General features: G+C 46.3%; 2 protein-coding genes across 2 annotated transcripts in view; one reads left to right on the plus strand and one right to left on the minus strand.

Annotated features, from left to right (window-relative positions):
- Window positions 1–5,848, minus strand: part of RIDA (reactive intermediate imine deaminase A) — a 64,931-nt gene extending 59,083 nt beyond the window's left edge. The window contains exon 1 of the mRNA XM_082259351.1: window positions 5,697–5,848. Within this exon, the coding sequence (XP_082115477.1) occupies window positions 5,697–5,761 (65 nt within the window). The 5' untranslated portion in view covers window positions 5,762–5,848. The remainder of the gene's footprint in view (window positions 1–5,696) is intronic.
- Window positions 5,849–6,016: 168 nt separating this feature from the next.
- The window catches only part of POP1 (POP1 homolog, ribonuclease P/MRP subunit), a 40,401-nt gene continuing 26,613 nt past the window's right edge, over window positions 6,017–19,804 (plus strand). Inside the window, exons 1-6 of the mRNA XM_082259355.1 lie at window positions 6,017–6,043; window positions 7,406–7,542; window positions 7,636–7,752; window positions 10,359–10,534; window positions 11,218–11,466; window positions 19,097–19,184. Of these exons, the coding sequence (XP_082115481.1) occupies window positions 7,419–7,542; window positions 7,636–7,752; window positions 10,359–10,534; window positions 11,218–11,466; window positions 19,097–19,184 (754 nt within the window). The 5' untranslated portion in view covers window positions 6,017–6,043; window positions 7,406–7,418. The remainder of the gene's footprint in view (window positions 6,044–7,405; window positions 7,543–7,635; window positions 7,753–10,358; window positions 10,535–11,217; window positions 11,467–19,096; window positions 19,185–19,804) is intronic.

The raw sequence follows: 19,804 nt of genomic DNA on the forward strand, positions 1-19,804 counted from the left end.
TGTGGGTGATGAGCTCTGAAAGGAAGGCCCAAGGAATGTGTTGGATGGATGACAGCTCCTGTAGCTCATCGCTGCACCTCACAGGTATTCACTCAAGCAGCGGTTACCTGCAAATGATTAAGCCTTTGATGCAGACCTGCACACTTTCATGTCAATTGGGATGCAGCAGCTGCACGGATACAGCTGCTGCTCCCAATCTGACATCACTGCAGGTGACTGGCCCCTAATGCACACTGGGGAGAATGTTTAAGCTGGTGCTCCACTTTTCTGGCATTAATTCCTCTTGTTAATGTGTGACAGTTTTGGTTCTGACAGCGACCTGTGCGCTGTAGATGTTCTAATTTTTTTCCACTTCTACATTGCGATGCAACACCTGCACCGAATTCAAAATAAAATACAGGCAGTTTGTATCTTTCAAAACGTGGAGCTAATTAGGACCGGCTTTCTTTGGCGTACAGAGAGAGATTTCGTGAGTGTGTTTTATATGCATTCTAAAAGTAACGCAGCATGTACCAAATTCCTATACAATTCTAGACATGTACACAAATTTGGCGCACGCTGCACCACTTTAAGAATGCATGCAAGACACTTGAAAAATGTGTCACTCCTGCCACTCCAATCCCAACTGTGATAACAAGATACAATAATAAGCAGCTGCTGCAACCACCTATGTGTGCACACCATCACAATAAAAAGTAAAATAAAATAATATTGGCACTGCACTGCTGCTGTGTAGTTAAATAAAAATAACCGTGGTGCCAAAAATATTTATAAATAAATTTGTAAATCATATGAAAAATTATGTAATAATAATAAATGGCAATCTCATGAATCAGTGTCCATACCCATATACAGTTCTTAATCACTTGCCGACCGCCTCACGACTATTTACTGCGGCGGTCAGCCCTTCACAGGCAGAGCGACGTAGTACTACGTCACTAGCCTGTGAGGGTCTAGGGAGCGCGCGCTCCTGCTCCCGCGCGGTCACGGACACGGACCCCCCCCCCCCCCCCGCGTGTGTGACCGGCGGACCTGATGTCCGCCGGTCACTCGGCGATCGTTGGTGCAGAGGGAGAAAGGCAGGCGGTTAATGTAAACAAGCCGCCTGTCATTCTCCCCGGTGTATGAATGATCATACTGTTCTACTATGTAGAACCGTTGATCACTGTTCATACATCTCAAGCCAGAGCCAATCACAGTTAGAATCACGCCCCTAGGGACACACATAGCCCCTCCCTCTCAAATAAAGTTAACCCCTTCACTGCCAGTGTAATTTTACAGTAACAGTGCATATGTATAGCACTGATTACTGTAGAAATGACACTGGTACCCCCAAAAGTGTCAGTCAAGGGTCTGATCTGTCCGCCTCAATGACGCAGTACCGCAAGAAAAAAAAAAAAAAAAACGCAGATCGCCGCCATTACGCGTTAAAAAAAAAAGACAAAAATCTTTCCCTTTGTTGGTAAACGCGATAACTTTTGCGCAAACCAATCAAAATACGCTATTTGCGATTTTTTTTTACCAAACATATGTAGCATAAAACAAATTGGCCTAAAATGTTAAAAAATTCAATTTTTACATTTTTTGGGGGGAATTTCATATAAAAAAATATGAAAAATATTGTAATTTTTGCAAAATTGACTCTCTTTTTTTGTTTATAGCGCAAAAAAAAAAAAAAAAAAAAAAAAAAAAAAAAAAAAAAAAAAATCGCACAGGTGATCAAATACCACCAAAAGAAAGCTCTGTTTGTGGGAAAACAAGGACGTCAAATTTGTTTAGGTACAGCGTCGCACGACCGCGCAATTGTCCGTTAAAGTCATGCAGTGCCGAATCGCAAAATACCCCCTGGTCAGGAAGGGGGTAAAATCTTCCGGGGCTTAAGTATAACAAATGGCAATCTCATGGATCAGTGTCCATACCCATATACAGTTCTTAAAGAAGTACAGACAAATCTTGTTTTTGTACTTTTTTTTCTCGTTTTTTGATCGCTGTACTTCTCCTGTGGATCACAGGAGTGCAGTTTGTTTGTTCTGCACTTCTGTTAATTGTTTTTAGCAGACAGCGGGCTGACATGCCAGTTCTCTGCTCACAGAGCCCTGAGAACCGAGCGATCGGCGGTGTTTGATTACTCATTTCTCAGCCTTAGAACCAACTGGGGACAGATGCAGCATCCACCATACTTCTCTTTTATCTCTTCACACTCATTGTGCATATAGTAAAGAAAAGGGTCTCTGTTGATTTTATTCGTGCAATTGATCCCACAAGCCTGGAGCTGCACGCAGAAAAAAAAAAAAAAAAAATCTGTGATAACTCCCACCAACGTGATTGCCGTTGTGTTCTCACCTTAGTTTTTTTGACCCATACAAAAATATGGTCAAAAAGTGGTGTCCCCAATCATGGATATTAATATATAGCCTTCATAGATCCACCAAGTAATTCACCAGTAAAAGGGGTCACTGTAAAGTAAGAATGCTTTTAAAAATATATATTTTAATTATTTTTATCAATTTACAAAAAAGAAAAGAAGAGGAATCTAAATCAAATCAATATTTGGTGTGACTACCCTTTGGCTCCAAACCAGCATCTATTCAATTCATCATGTTTTTTTGAAGAAGCACAAAGAAATGGGCAATGTTGAGGACAGTGAATGCAGTGATCGGCCAAGGAAACCTAATGCAGCAGATGAAAAACACATCATGCTTACTTCACTTCGACATTGGAAGATGTCCAGCAGTGCCATCAGCACAAAACTGGCAGTGGGACCCAGGTATACCCATCTGCTGTCTGGAGAACAAGAGATAGTAATGACCCGATGCATCATGAGCGAGATGCCTCCATCCCTAAATACAATACAGTAAAGGACATTGGTCGATACCTGTTGTATGTTGACACCTGTTGTCATGTAATAAATATACAATTACATTTACCTTGTGAGTTGTCTCATGGAAAGTCCCACGACCAATGTATCTTCTACTGTACTGTCTGGAGAAGTCTGGCCAGAAGTGGTCTTAATGGAACTGCAGCCAGAAAGTCACACCTCTAACATGGAAACAAGGCGCTGATTCCATGTTGGAAACGGCATGGAATGCATGAAAACATAGGAACCAGGCTGCAGAAAACCAGCAGCAGGTGCCCTGACTGATGAATCAAAATGTGAAATGTCTGGCTGTAGCAGGAGGCAGTTTGTTCAGTGAAGGGTTGGAGAGCAGTATAATAATGAGTGTCTGCAGGCAACAGTGAAGCATGGGGGAGGCTCCTTGTAATTTTGGTGCTGCATTTCTGCAAATGGAGTTGGAGATTTGGTCAGGATCAATGGTGTCCTCAATGCTGAGAAATACAGGCAGATACTTATCCATCATACCATACCATCAGGGAGGCGTGTAATTGGCCCCACATTTATTCTGCAGCAGGACATCAACCCCAAACATACAGCCAACGTCATCATTAAGAAATAACTTCAAATTAACCACTTCAATACAGGGCACTTTCACCCCCTTCTTGCCCAGGCCAATTTTCCCCTTTTAGCGTTGCATTTTGAATGACAATTGCGCGGTCATGCAACACTGTATGTACACCAAATTTATGTCATTTCCCCCCCACAAATAGAGCTTTCTTTTGGTGGTATTTGATCACCTCTGGGTTTTTTCCTTTTTGCTAAACAAATAAAAAAAGACCGAAAGGTTTGAAAAAAAAAAAAATTTTTTTTGTTTATGTTATACAATTTTGTAAATAAATACGTTTTTTCCTGCACTGATGAGACTGCACTGACAGGCACTGATGAGGAGGCACTGATGGGGTGGCACTGATGGGCAGCACTGATATTCAGCATTGGTGGGCACTGATAGGCGGCACTGATGGGCAATAATGGGCACTGGTGGGCGACACTGATAGATGGCAATGATGGGCACTGGCGGGCAGCACTGATGGGGAGGGCAATGGGGGGCCTGAGCCCTGATTGCCATCCCTGGTGGCCATAGTGGGCATGCCTGGGGTCATAGGTGGGCGTCCCTGGGGTAATGGGTGGGCAGAGATGGTTTGGCCCCCACAGAGCACTGATCTTATCATTGAACCTGTCTGGGATTACATGAAGCGAGAGAAGGATCTGAGGCAGTCTACATCCATAGAAGATCTGTGGTTGGTTCTCTAACATGTCTGAAACAATCAACCTGCTGAGTTCTTTCAAAAACTGTGTGCAAGTGTACCTAAAAGAATAATACTGTTTTGAAACTAAAAGGGTGGTCACCCCAAATATGGATTTGATTTGGATTTCCATTATGTTCATTTACTTTCCACTTTGTTAACCACTTTCCTACTGGGCACTTTTACCCTCTTTCTGACCAGGCCAATTTTCAGCGCTGTCACACTTTGAATGACAATTGCGCGGTCATGCAATGTTGTACCCAAACTACATTTTTATCATTTTTTTTTCACACAAATAGAGCTTTCTTTTGGTGGTATTTAACCACCACTGGGGTTTTTTTTTTTTTTTTTTTTGTTAAATAAACGATTTAAGACTGGAAATTTTGCAGAAAAAAAAAAAAAAAAGTTTTCAAATAGTTTGTTATAAAAATTTGCAAACAGGTAATTTTTCTCCTTTACTGATGGGTACTGATATGTGGGACTGATTGGCAGCACTGGTGGGACACAACTGATAATTAGGAAACTTTTAGAGAGCCCAGTTATCAGCGGTCTTCTCCTCTCCTCATTCTGTCAGCATTAGGAAAAGAGTGCAGATAACTGACTTCTGTTTACATCTGTGATTGGACACAGCTAATCACGTGCTAAAGAGCCACTGATTGGCTCTTTACCTCAATATGTGATCAGCACGGCGTTCACAGAGCGCGCCACCCAGAACTAGGTGGCCGCGATGTAGCCGTCATTTATTGAAAAAGAAAAAGTTTGGGCGCATATAGCAGGGGACTTATAAATTTGGGTGCTGGGTAGGTAGCCGTCATTTAGCTATAGCGCGGTCGGCAGGTGGTTAGGGCCCTGTTCACACCTGAGCGTTTTTCAGCTCGTAAAACGCTCATCTCTGAAGTCTCAAAAACGCCCAACAAGCAAAATCCCATTCATTTCTATAGACCCTGTTCACAACTAAGCGTTTTGTTGCCTGAGGCTCCATTCACACCTGAGCAAATCATTTTTAGGCGTTTTTTGGGCTTTTTTTCAGACTTTTCTTTGCAGGTGTTTGAAGGCAGGCATTGACATCTAAAAAAAAGAAGCTTGTAATCTGCCAAAAAAAAAAAAAAAACAAGCTCATGTACTTTTTTGAGCTTCAGGCGTTTTTGTTTCAGGTGACAAAACGCTCATATGTGAACAGGGGCCATTGAAATGAATGGGATTTTGCATGTTGGGCGTTCTGAGACTTCAGAAAACGCCCAAAAAAAGATAAGACTAAACGATTAAGACGTCGATTTCTGAATGCATTCCTATTTTACAACATTTTTTCACACCTGCCTAAAACATTTGCACAGAAGTGTGTATGTGTAGGTTTATATACACACAAACTATATATATATATAATGGCAGAGAAGACACACATGCAGCTGTGAGGAGGATCATAGTGGAAGGTCAGTAAGGTGTCATATTATATATTATATAGTAAGGTGTGATATTATCAGTAAGTTGTGATATTATCCAGTTATCAGGCACTCCTCTCCCTCTATATAATATGCAGTCATGTTGCATTCTCCTACCTGTACGGCCCTATAGCAGCCGGAGCTCTGGCGCTGCAGATAATCTTCCTGACGATAGAAGCCATGACTGACAATCCAGCAAACTTTCACTTGCACCCTCCCTCGGTCTACAGCTGCCAGCGGCACATGGGCTATGCGCATGCGCAGTATATAACTCCTCTGTGCGCCAAGATGCGGGGAAAACCTTTCCGTATTGTCATGAGACTTCCTCATCCACCAATCAGCGTCCTCATCGCAGCTCTAGAGCGAGGCGTGGAACGCACGGTGGCTCTCCCACGTGTGAGGTGTACAGTGCGGTCCGGGCTTTTCCGGTGTTCTGTAGGAGAGGAGCGGCGGCGCTAGGCCTGGTATGGACGCTTCCTATACAAACATTGCTATACATAGAGCACACCGGGCCGCCCCTGTGTATTAATGTCATCAGCCATGGGTGCTGCCTGCCTGTCTGTGAGTGCTAGGATAGCCATACACACTACAGTATGATCGTACAATCCTATTTATCACCACTGTAATACGAGGAGAAAGCATTCCTATCCAGTCACACACAGGTCTTTCCAATACATAGGTAATATAGATCTAAAGCTCGCCATACACTATACAATCTACTTTACGTCTTACATCTACTATGCAATGCAGCAGCCTGATCTGATAGGAAATGAATGGGATGTTTTGGCTTGACCTCCTAATTGTATAGGTGATTGTGAATCTAAATGAGATTGTATTGTGTATGGGCGGTCTATAGGAGATTGTACAATCTGATTGTATGGCTCAGGTGATCAACTGTCTTCATATGGGGGCATCAAGTGTGGCCCCTGATATCTTTAAATGGCCGTGCATAAAATTCAGTGTCAGAGAGTGTGGGACAGGAGACGGGAGAGGGTCAGAGGCCGTTGGGACAGGAGAGGGTCAGAGGCCGCTGGGACAGGAGACCTGTGAGGGTCATAGGCTGCGGGACAGGATGCAGGAAGCTGTCAGAGGCCCCAGGACAGGATACGGGCGGGGGACAGAGGCCGTGGGACAGGATACGGATCTAGGTCAGAGGCCTTTGGACAGGATGCAGGAAACGGTCAGAGGCCGTGGGCCAGGATGCGGGAGGCGGTCAGAGGCCGTGGGCCAGGATGCGGGAGGCGGTCAGAGGCCGCGGGGCGGGAGGCGGTGAGAGGCCGCAGGGCGGGAGGCGGTCAGAGACCACGGGACAGGAGGCGGTCAGAGGGCGCGGGACAGGATGCGGGAGGCGGTCAGAGGCCGCGGGGCGGGAGGCGGTCAGAGGCCGCGGGGCGGGAGGCGGTCAGAGACCACGGGACAGGAGGCGGTCAGAGGGCGCGGGACAGGATGCGGGAGGCGGTCAGAGGCCGCGGGACGGGAGGCGGTCAGAGGCCACGGGACGGGAGGCGGTCAGAGGCCGCGGGACAGGATGCGGGAGGCGGTCAGAGGCCGCGGGACGGGAGGCGGTCAGAGGCCGTGGGACAGGATATGGGAGGCGGTCAGAGGCCGCGGGACGGGAGGCGGTCAGAGGCCGCGGGACGGGATGCGGGAGGCGGTCAGAGGCCGCGGGACGGGAGGCGGTCAGAGGCCGCGGGACGGGAGGCGGTCAGAGGCCGCGGGACAGGATGTGGGAGGCGGTCAAAGGCCGCTGGACAGGATGTGCTCATTATTAGGATTTCGCAGGCTGTATGCACCATTCCAGCCTCTGATGATTTGTTCTCTTTCAGTATTCCATCCACAATGTCAAGTGCAAAGGAAAAAAAATATGCCAGAAGAATGAGAAATCAGCCCTCCAATGTGAGCTTTGATCAGGGGGACAGGACACCCCAGGGTTATGGACGGGGATCCTTTCAGCAACAAAGAGGTAAAGCAGGACCCATGAACTGCATATGTGAGAATGTCACTTACCAATGCTCGGCCTTGTCAACTTTTGTCGCGTGTCATGCATTTTCCTTAGGCGGTCCCTCTGGGCAGCAGCAGAGAGGTCCACACCACTCCCATGGAACCCACACTGGAGGAGGCCGAGGAAGAGGGGACTTCAATGAAGGACCTCAGATCCCTAAATATATTACAGGTAAAGGCTACTTACTGACTACAGAATTAGAATTAAAGCCTGGTGCACATGGTTATTGTGTACCGCAAGGAGGTCCTGTACTTGTTAGTACTGTGATCTCCCGCTAGGCTAGTGTGTTCTGATAGGGGGCCCCCGCCAGAACTCACCAGTCAGGGCGCGCAGCCTCTGATTTTCCAGCATTCTCACTCGACAGACGACCGGCTTCTGTCAAACAAGGACCTGTACACACGGGCCTAATGTCAGCCAGTATCTACTGTACCTGCTGATTTCCACCGATATTTGGCCCCTGTGTACGGGACTTTAGTGGCAAATGTTTATTCTTTACCACAATTTGTCTTCCTTGATTGAAAGGAGAATCCCACCAACTGCATAAAGTGAGTGTCACAATCTTTGAAGGGTAAGTTCACCTTTTAAAAAAAAAAATAATAAATGCACATATTTTTGCAGAAAAAAATGCATTTATTATTTTTTCCTTGCAGAAGCTTGTAAAGCATTGCACCTGTAATTTCTTCAGACAGGCGCTGCAGCTTTCAGCCCATACCTGAATATGAGCTGTTGGTTACAAAGCTGTTGGGCTTCTGAATTAACTACGAGGGAGCTCATCCAATGACCTCGCAGGTTCATTCAGAACTACAAGCCGTCAGCTGCAGTGGATGATGGTAGGTGTAGTGTATTAATTCACAGGAAATTATGAATGAATGATGTGGGCGGAGTCCTGCACAGCCGCACTGTTTTTGAATTGTGACAGCGGGTGCAAGGAGAGAATCTTCCATGTCACACTGAGGTGAGAGCAGAAGGGGCTGCAGGAGCTGGAACGTGTTGCATGTTCCAAAAGGTGAACTTGGCCTTTAAAAGCTGAAAAGATGATCTCCGGCAAAACCGATGATTAATACTTCCCTGTCCTGCAAATCAAGCAGTTAATACTTCTCCCGTTGACAACACTTGCTTAAAACGGAGATCCACCCAAAAGGGGAAGTTCTGCTTCAAGCCCTCCCCTCCTATGCCACAATTGGAATGTCATTTTTTTGGTGGGTGGGTGCGGGTATCTAGTTTTGACAGGTACCCACTTCCACTCGGGTCACCTAGGCGATGCGAGCGGATGTTCTCCTCTCCCCCACCCTCCCTGCAATTTTCTGGGACACGTCGCATGTCCCAGAAGATTGCCCAGACCATTCAGGAGGTGCGACTTGCGCATGCGCAGTGCACACCTCGGCTGTAATGTTGCAAGCTGTCAGTCGGGTCCCCAGAGTTGTAATACTGGGGAGAGGGAGAGAACTGAGGGTTTGGGCACCACATTGCTGGATCCTGGGACAGACGATTATGTGTTAAGTCAGCAGCTACACTTTTTGTAGCTGCTGACTTTTATTAAACACAAAAATGTCTAACTCTGGTATAAAGATCTTCAGCATCCGGAACACTTCCAGGAATGTTGGATGCCCGTGGTACCCCATGTGCACTGCAGTTTCTTCCACTGGCCTCTTTCTGAATACTGTGCCCTATAATGACAGTGACTGATGGAAGGTACCTTGACATTCATCTGGAAAGCAAAAACCCAACACACTCAGAAGGATTCTGTATTGTAAAGACCTTTCAGAAAGTTTCTCTCTCCATCGCAGCAGTTTAAGTGATATAGATAGTGGGACAGGCGAGTATTTGTAGCTTGCTTTGCAGGAAACGCTTTTTATCTTATAAGTCCCAGTTAAGTTGCTTTAAAGGCTCATTTCATTTTTGCAACCATATTTCATGTTACACCCATATCTAGGGTATAAGTAGAAACATGATGACATCCCCCCACCCCCTATTTACCTTATTCATGGTTGCTTCTTACTGGAGCATCCTGTTGATTTTTGATTTTAGAGCAGTTGTACGTCCCTTTGTCCTCCCAGTCACATCATACATTTACAGAGATCTGATATTTGTGAATGGAAAGACTACAAGTCTCATCCGCCAGAATGGCAGAGGAGTGCTCAGATCTCAATGGAGCACAGGTGTGGTGACTTCACTGCACTCGTAGTCCATCCATTACTTCCTCCAGCCTGATATTAGAGGATCTGGAATATAAACCATGCAGAAAGCCTGTGCGTTACAATAGCAATGATTATGGTTGCAATGCTCTGCAGCCTTCAATGCAAACTATAATAAATGCACCTTTTATGTGTGTGCCTTTTTTTTTTTTTTTTTTTTTATTATTATTAATGTGAGTGCATTTTACATTTCTCCAAAAGGTGAACTTTTCAGCCCTTTTAAGCCTTTTAAAAGCTTCCTCTCTTGCTTCTACACTATACTCCAGTTATGAAGCTTTTATTTCTAAACTGAGCACCCATTTACAGAAATGGACCCGATGGGTTCTATTGAATTGTGAACTGCTACAGCCAGGCTGCATTCACCCTGCACTGTATGGAACATACATCAGAAGCCGATGGCAGCACGGAAGTGCCATTTTTTTTCAATAAGCTTCCATGTTTTTGTAATGGTTCCTGGTAAGTCAGACAAAGCTCATAGTCTGATATTGTAAATAACCTGCATACAGATGGACAAACCTCTATTGGCTGTACAGAAAGAAGTGTGTGTATGTCTATATTTTATTGCTTTGCTTTGTATTCTAGCATCAATGTTTGCTCAGGCCAGAGCTGCAGAAATAAATGCCATGGTGAAGGCCGTGTCTCAGAAATCTTCCAACTCTTTGGTGTTTCAGTCTTTGCCCCGACACATGCGGCGACGTGCCATGGGGCATGACATTAAGCGGTTACCCAGAAGGCTGCGGGAGATTGCTAAGAGAGAGGTAGGCTCTTCTGTTCAGTGGAACTTGTTCTGTCTTCTTTGAAGCACATGTTGTAAAACACCATGGGAAATACTGGGGGGAAATTTACTGATACTGGTGCACTTGGAATCTGGTGCAACTGAGCATAGTAACCAATCAGCTTCTAACTTTTTGGGGGGTTTTTTTCCCCCTTATTTTGGACAGAGTATGGGAGGGTTAGAACACCTATCAGTTTTTTTTTTTTTTTTTCGACATCCATGTCCCATTGGAGATTTCCCTTTTACTTCCTTTCCTGTAGCCAAAACAGGAAGTGAGAGAAAATCCCTGCAAACTAAGGGGATCTATTGAGGGGAAGGGGGGTTGGGGGACCAGAACTAGTGTTCCAATTGGAAGATTTCCACTCAATTTACCTTTCTAGGGACAATCCAAAATTTTGTGATTTTTCTTCTACTTTCACTTTTAATAATAATGGGAGACAGGACAAATAAAGAGGGTGAATCTCCCTAACAGCAGCAGAGGTAGCATTAAAATCCTACCTGTATTTTGATCCATCTCCACTCTGTCTAAAACTTGGAAAAACCTTTTTTTTTAGTTATACTTTAAGCTTTGACAACAAAACCTAGAAGCTGATTGGTTTCTATGCACCGGTTTACTACATTCTGTTTGCTTGGGTTCTAGTAAATCTCCCCTATTGTAATCTACAGATGGAGAAAACGGTGCACCAGAAGAAAGAACAATCTAAAAGCAAGTGTCGCAAAGCTCGGAGGCGCCACGGGAACCTTCAGTTGGAGTTTAATCGCAGGCAGAGGAAGAACATCTGGCTGGAAACTCACATTTGGTTCACAAAGCGCTTCCACATGGTGAAGAAATGGGGCTATTGCTTAGCAGAACGGCCTACAATGAAGAGCTACAGAGCCTGTTACCGAGCCATGTCCAATCACTGCCTTCTGCAGGTAAGTCTCTCTCTCTCTCTCTGGGGTTAACCGGTCTATAATCCTCTTATCCACCTTATCCATTTATCACAGAATGCTGCATGGTAGACTTCCATTGCTCACCACTCCTGAATATGCCATCTGCCGGATTGTCTTGCTTGACCCTCTGGCTTCAATCACTGACTGGAACCAAACCTGCTGATTTTACTTTTCTTGTATACTTGTTTCATGCCAGTGACTGCTAATAGCAAGAAGGAAGAAACCAAGTGCACCAATCTTGTGTAATTACTATAACTTTACAAAAAATTATAGAAATACAGCTTTTGGTCCTTAGATATAGTGGCTGCATTCATCTTCATTTACCTTTTTTAGTTTCATCTGTAAACCATACTGGGCCACATTGTCACCCTAGGAGAGGGAAGTATGTTGGGACTACAACATACCTTTTCAATGTATTTGTAGTGATCTAATGATTTATATATGAATTTTCAAGTATTCAGCACTATGCACTAACATACAAAAGGCTTTGAAGAGATGGCAAGTTCAAAAGCCTGGTGCAGGTCGGATCCGCCGTCCAAGCACAGAAATTTCCAAAGATGGAGACCACACTCAAGGTGTTTAAGATGAAAACAATCGAACTCCTTTATTCTTCATAGATGAAGCAGACAGACAGTACAGTGCACAAACAGACGTGTCGGGTTGACGCGTTTCACGATGTAAACTCCTAACCACACACGATGAGACTGTGGATGCTGGCAAGCATTTGTAGATAGACCAGACAGGTGGTGGCCAGGAAGTGTAATCACACACACCTTGAGTTAATTGATGAAAAAACAAATGCGAGTCAGACAATCCCTAATGTCATAGTGAAGACAATTGGTTACAAAGACCTCCCTCTCTCTCTGGTACTTCTGCAGGCTCACTCTCCAGCCACACTCTGTATGTCCATAAACAGGCATGTGGTTCATCCCCGCCTCCTGTTCACTCCTCACAGGCTGTGATTGATTGACAGCAGCAGCCAATGACTCCCCCCTTCTTCTTTGTCCTGTGAGGGGAGAGAGCTGCTGCTCTCAGGCACAGCGCTGAATCGAGATCGGACTCTTATTTAAGAAGGGGAAGCTGCACACAAGATTTTTTTTCTTTTTTTTTTTTTTCTATATTGCAAATAATGCATTAAGGTCAAAAACCTACCAATTCAGCTTTCTCTATCGCTCATTGACAGACGTAGTCTTCTTGATTCTCAAGAGCTGGGTTATGTTGTCTCCGCAGGAGTAGGACTAGGCAGAATGACAAAACGTTCTGGCTCCACCTTAGGGGCAGTCCCTGAGGGTATATCCTCCCTCTCTCTGCTACAGGGAATCAGTTTTTTTCTGTCTAGTCAGGAGTAAGGACCTAAGTTCCTTGCTGGGATCTTTTGGTCCTGGCAAGACTTTTTTTCTTTAAGAAAAAGACATTTTTTAGGTAGTTTTCTCCAGTGTTTTTTTCCTGTGAGATCTTCAAGCAAAAAATGCCGGACTGGGCGACACTTGTGGTCACCCCAGCCGGCCTACGAGCGCGCGCAGACCATGGCATTGCGCTTGGTCGGCCGCAACATATTCAAGTAAGTATGCGGGGCCGGGCGACGGGCTGGATGTTGAGATCCAGTGGTCACCCCGGTTTCTGCCTACGAGCGCGTGCAGACCAGTGCGCTGGGTCGGCCGCGACGGAGTCCCAGTAAAGGGACTGACTTTGCGAGTTAAAAGTCTCGCTTGGACGCCAGGTACCAGAGAGTCGAGGCGTCCACAAACCCCCACCCCGGTGGAGAGGGTATTGTGAAGAGAGGGTGCCTGTCGGTTCGGTATGGTGAGTAAACGTTCCCTTTTTTCCTCATTATGAGGCAGTATATATTATGGGCCCCTCCATATATGGTCAGTATATATCTGATACTTACAAGTCCCCCTTGTAATACAGCATGTGTTTGTGGGAAGTGGACTTGGTTCAAGAGCTAACACTCTACCCAGCAGACTGTAACATTACAGCAGACATAGGAGGTATAATCCTACCTTATGTGCAGTGTATCTCTGTAGATCCATATGTCACCTCTTAGCAGAGTGCAGGTGGATGTGCTGGGAAGACGATATCGGCGGTCCGCCGCCATTTTGCCGTAGACCGAATGCATGTATGTCCTCAGGTCACGCCGGCCGCCATGTTTTTGGAGTCTTATGTCTCTTCTATGGGGGCGGCCATGTTTTGTGAGCCCAGCTACCTCGTGGAGGGCTGGGAACGCCGGAAGGCGTACACAGGGGGCGGAGCCACGCCTTCTGCCCGGGAAAAAGCAAACAGCTCCTTCCAGTCTGTGTAAGACAGACGCTGACTGCAGTTTGTTGGAAACTGCACTGCATCGGTTGGTGAGCCCTGGGGGTCCCTCTCTCTCTCTCTCTGGGATCGAGAAGCAGGTACTCTGAGGGGCGCTATTGCGCTAGGGGGAGACACACAAAAAAAAAAAAAAAAGTTTTTTTTTTTTTGTTTTGCTGGCAAAGGTGTCCTGTATTAACATGGACCCTGCCACTCATGTATCTCCTCCGGATCCCCTCGAGGGGTCTGCGGGATCCTCCAGCACCCCATTGACAATTGAATCTTTGTCAGCTATTATGGAAACTTTTGTGTCCCGGGTGGAAGTGGCTTGTCAGGGACAGGGCGCAAGAAAGCGACCCCCGCCTAACCCCTTATTATCTGAAACCTCGGATTCAGACTCTGAGCCTATTTCTGCAGTTGCAGGTACTTCATCTGGTATTGGTGTCTCGGGTCCTGTCTCTTCAGACAGTGAGGAGGATGTTTCGGCATCCGCCATAGCCCGAGAGGAAGCGTTGGTAAACGCACTCATTGTATCTGTTCAAGAGACTTTAAGGTTACAGGGTATTCCATCAGAAATAGCTGAAACTGAGATCCCTTTTGGGACTAAAAAGCGCATCAAAGTGGCGAAGGTTTTTCCATTGCCCAAATGTTTTGGCAATCCAATCGAAGAAGAATGGCGTCTGCCAAAACGCACTTTTAATATTTCTAAACGCATTGACAGGCGTTATCCGTTTGAGGAAACCCTTATTAAGAAATGGACAGAACCACCTGTGGTGGATTCACCTATTGCTAGATTGAATAAAGCCTCGGTTATTCCTTTAGAAGACGCTCCGTCTTTTAAAGATCCAGTGGATCGCAAGATAGAAGCTATGTCTCGCACCATGTTTTCCTTGATTGGATCAGCTTTCAGACCAATAATTGCTATTGGTCTGGTTTCGCAGGCTGTAACTGAATGGACCAAGTGGTTACGCCGGGACTTAGAAGAAGTCCCTCAGGCGGTATCAGATTTGTTGGAACAAATGATACAGGGGTTACAGTTTGTATGTGATGCGGCGTTAGACGCCACTCCATTAATGGCGCGAGCATCAGTCTCAGCAGTGGTTCTCAGGCGTACACTGTGGCTAAAAGGTTGGTTAGCCGACCAAGGTTCCAAAAAAGCATTGGCTAATATCCCCTTTTCAGGAGAGCGTCTATTTGGAGCCAACTTGGATGAGATCATTAAGGATCTCACCGGTGGAAAAAGCACCTTTTTACCGCAAAATTTTAAAGGTAGAGGAACTCGTCAAAGACGAGGGCCTTCTTTTTCTGCTCACAAGAGGTTTTTTCGTCCAGCGGGTGAAAAAACTAAGTCCTCCAAAGCTCCTGCAGGAGGCGTCAGGGGTCGTTGGTCGGGCAAGCAAAAGCCCGCCCCCTCCAGACCTGAAGATAAACCATCCAAAGCCTGAAGGTGCGCCCCCACCCATAACTGGGGTGGGGGGACGTCTTCGCCGGTTCCCGGATCCATGGCTTTCCAGAATCCCGGACAAATGGGTTTGCGAAGTCATAAGGTCAGGGTACAAGATCGAGTTTCGATCTCTCCCACCGGCGCGATTCTTCCCTTCCAATATCCGACTATCCGCAGATCGTTTAGAAGATCTGCGGAGAGCAGTCACAGATTTACTACAACAAGGAGTGGTAGTCCACGTTCCTTGGACAGAACGGTTTCAAGGGTTTTATTCAAACCTGTTTACAATACCCAGGAAAGAGGGCAAAGTGCGTCCAATTCTGGACTTAAGAGCACTCAATTCTTTCGTCAACATAAGAAGATTCAGAATGGAGTCCATTCGCACGGTAGCAGCCTTCCTGCATCCAGGGGATGTCCTAGCGTCCATAGACATCAAGGACGCCTATCTTCACATTCCCATTTTCGCAGGACATCAGCGTTTTCTACGCTTTTCCGTAGAGGAGAACCACTATCAGTTTGTGGCGTTACCTTTCGGTCTCGCCACGGCTCCGCGGGTCTTCACAAAGGTGTTGGCCCCAATGTTGGCACTTCTGCGCCAAAGAGGTATATCGATTCTAGGTTACCTAGACGATCTTCTGCTTCATGCAGAGTCTCCTCAGACCTTGCTACAAAACATAGAAATTACTATGATTTCTTTACAGGAATTCGGGTGGCTGGTGAACCAGCAAAAGTCATTTCTGGTTCCCACCCAGAGGCTCGAATATCTGGGTCTAATTCTAGACACAGTCAGGACAAGAGTTTTTCTTCCGGTAGGGAAACTCCGAAAGATTCAATCTGCAGTCCAGTTGTTACTGTCCCAACAGCTGGTCTTCCCTTCGGACTTGCATGAGGGTTCTGGGGTTGATGGTGGCTTCGTTCGAAGCAGTCCCATTTGCCCAGTCCCATACCCGAATTCTTCAGCAAGAGATTCTTCTCAGATGGAATCGGAATCCGGAATCCCTGGACAATCAGATACGATTGAGCAAACAGACCAGAGAGTCTCTGGTTTGGTGGCTTCGGTCTCCAATGCTCAGCCAGGGAAAGTCATTTCTGCCAATATATTGGACGATAGTGACCACGGATGCCAGTCTATCCGGATGGGGAGGAATTCTTGGTCAGTTATCTGCCCAGGGACTTTGGTCCCCGGAAGAATCCAGGTTACCGATAAATGTATTGGAACTGAGAGCGATCAGACTTTGTCTGATTCACTGGACCGAGCAGCTCCAGGGCAGCCCGGTTCGGATCCAGTCGGACAATGCCACGGCCGTGGCTTATGTCAATCACCAGGGGGGCACCAAGAGTGTCCGAGCGGCCAAAGAAGTGGCTTGCATTCTTCGCTGGGCGGAACGATTTGTTCCAGCAATCTCTGCGGTGTTCATTCCGGGGGTGGAGAATTGGCAGGCAGATTATCTCAGCCGTCAGACCCTGGATCAGGGGGAATGGTCCCTCCATCCAGACGTTTTCCACCAGTTGTGCCTACGGTGGGGCACCCCGGATGTGGATCTGTTGGCATCACGATTCAACAGGAAAGTTCAGAGATTCGTGGCTCGCTCCCGCGATCCTCTAGCAGAAACCGCAGACGCACTCATCGCCCCGTGGGGGCAATACCAGCTAATATATGCCTTCCCTCCTCTCGCGTTACTGCCAAGACTTCTTCGCAGAATAGAGGAGGAAGGAATCCCAGTAATCCTGGTAGCTCCGGACTGGCCTCGTCGAGCTTGGTACGCCGACATGGTCAGACTGGTGGCGGACGTCCCGTGGAGACTTCCTCTCAGGGAGGATCTACTGTCTCAGGGACCGATCTTCCATCCTGCTTTACGATCGCTAGCTTTAACGGCCTGGCTATTGAGACCCAGGTGCTGAAGGACAAAGGTTTGTCAGCTTCAGTTATTCCTACTCTAGTTGAAGCAAGGAAAGCGACTTCCAGAAAGATTTATCATCGCACATGGAAGTCCTACATTGCATGGTGTGAACCTTTGGGGTTCCGTCCTCGGTCTTATTCGATTAGTCGAATATTGGCTTTTCTGCAACAAGGGGTTGAGCAGAAACTGGCCTTGAGTACTATCAAGGGTCAGGTCTCAGCATTAGCCATCTTCTTTCAGAAGCCTTTGGCTACTCATTCCTTGGTCGGGATTTCATCCAGGGGGTGCGACATCTGGCTCCGCCAGTGCACGCGCCGTTACCCCCCTGGGATCTTAATTTAGTGTTGTCGGTTCTTCAGAAACCTCCCTTTGAAGATATTAGGGAGATTCCTCTACCCACGTTGTCCCAGAAGGTGGCCTTCTTGGTGGCTATTACTTCTGCACGCAGGGTGTCAGAACTGGCCGCATTATCTTGTTGTTCACCATATCTGGTGGTTCATAGAGATAAGGTGGTTCTTCGTCCGAATCCATCCTTCCTACCAAAAGTGGTTTCAGAATTTCATCTGAATGAAGAAATTGTATTACCTTCCCTGTGTCCTAAGCCCAGTCATCCTCGGGAGTTTGCGTTACACTCCTTGGATGTGGTCCGGGCGATCAGGGTATACTTGAAAACGACAGACTCGTTTCGCAAGACGGATTCACTTTTTGTGATCCCAGATGGACCCAAAAAGGGGTTGCCTGCATCTGCCGCGACCATTTCCAGATGGATCAGACAGACGGTAGTACAGGCTTATTCTATTAAGGGTCGGGAGCCCCCGTTCCCTGTTAAGGCGCACTCCACTCGGGCACTTAGTGCGTCATGGGCCTTTCGCCATCAGGCGTCAGTGGGCCAGGTGTGCAAGGCGGCTACCTGGTCGTCGGTGCATACCTTTACTAAACATTATAAAGTTGATGTAATGGCATCATCTGATGCCTCGTTTGGCCGCAAGGTTTTGCAGGCCGCAATTTGAGGAGACCAGTGGTCTACCTCGAGGGTTTTTTCCGTTGGAAAATTTTTCTTTAGTCTCATTCTTTGTTTATAATGAGCCTTTAAAACTTCTAGTTTGGCACCGGTTGGGCCTTCTAGATTGGATTTGATTTTGTCAATCCCACCCCTCATTTGTGGCACTGCTTCTGGATGTCCCAGCTCTTGAGAATCAAGAAGACTACGTCTGTCAATGAGCGATAGAGAAAAATGGATTTTTGTAAGAACTTACCGTAAAATCCTTTTCTCTTAAGCTCATTGACAGACGTAGTACCCGCCCCTCTATCATTGAGTTGGGTTGGGTTAAATTCTCTGTACTGCTTTAAACAGAACTGATTCCCTGTAGCAGAGAGAGGGAGGATATACCCTCAGGGACTGCCCCTAAGGTGGAGCCAGAACGTTTTGTCATTCTGCCTAGTCCTACTCCTGCGGAGACAACATAACCCAGCTCTTGAGAATCAAGAAGACTACGTCTGTCAATGAGCTTAAGAGAAAAGGATTTTACGGTAAGTTCTTACAAAAATCCATTTTTTTTAACACAGGTGTATGGCCAGAGCCATCTCTTCAAAGCCTTTTGTATTCTCGGCTCAGGTTGTACACTGAACCCTAAACTATCCAGATTGAACATATTTTGTTTTGATGCACCTCGAATGTATTTAGTTGGTTTAAACTGAACCCCTCCATGCAGACAGGTTCCATACTGGGATAATTATTCTGACTGTCGGATTTCTCCGGGAAATATCTTGCATATTGGAGGCCTCACACACATGTAGTATCTGGAATACTAGTTTTAGCAGCAATTGCAGCTCCTTGTTTTCTCTGCTGACACTATCTATCTTAGTATATTGAATAAAATAATTGATTTGTATTCCATTTGTGATGAAATGAATAATGCCTGTTTAAAGAAATGTTTCTCTAGACATTGAATTGTTGAACTTTCTTCCCCAGGACTTGTCTTACCTCTGTTGTGTAGAAGTAATGGGCAAAGAGGAAGAACTACTGAAGGCCCTGTCAAGGCTATGCAGCATAGAGACAGGTGATTGCCGATGCCTCTGTGACAAGTTTACTCATGGCAGCCATAACTTTATGACCACTGACAGGTTTAATAAATAACTCTGATTATCTTGATTCAATGGCATCTGACAGTTGGCTGGATGAATTAGGCAGCAAGTAAACATGTTGCCCCTGAAATTGATGTGCTGAAAGCAGGAAAAATGGGCAATTGCAGTGTGTGGTGTATAGGGCTGTGTAGCTGCAGAGCTGTCAGGGTAACCATGCTGACCTGTGTCCACAGCCAAAAGTGCCTACAATGGGCACATGGGCATCAGAACTGGACTACAGAGCAATACAAGAAGGTGGCCTGGTGTGATTAATTCAATTTTCTTTTACATTATGTTGATGGCCGGGTGCATGTGCGTCGCTTACATGGGGAAGGGATGGCACCAAGATGCCGTATGGGAAAAAGGAAAGCTGGTGGAGGCAGCGTGATGCTTTGGGCAATGTTCTGCTAGGAAACCTTGGGTCCTGCCATTCATGTGGATGTTACTTTGGCAGGTTCAACCTCCAGCTCTCAATCAATGGAACATCTGTGGCATGTGCTGGAAAAAAAAGTCTGATCCATGGAGGCCCCACCTCGCAACTTAAAGGATCTGCTCC

This window comes from Pelophylax lessonae (assembly GCF_965119305.1).
Source record: "Pelophylax lessonae genome assembly, chromosome: 5".
Taxonomy (NCBI): Eukaryota; Metazoa; Chordata; class Amphibia; order Anura; family Ranidae; genus Pelophylax; species Pelophylax lessonae.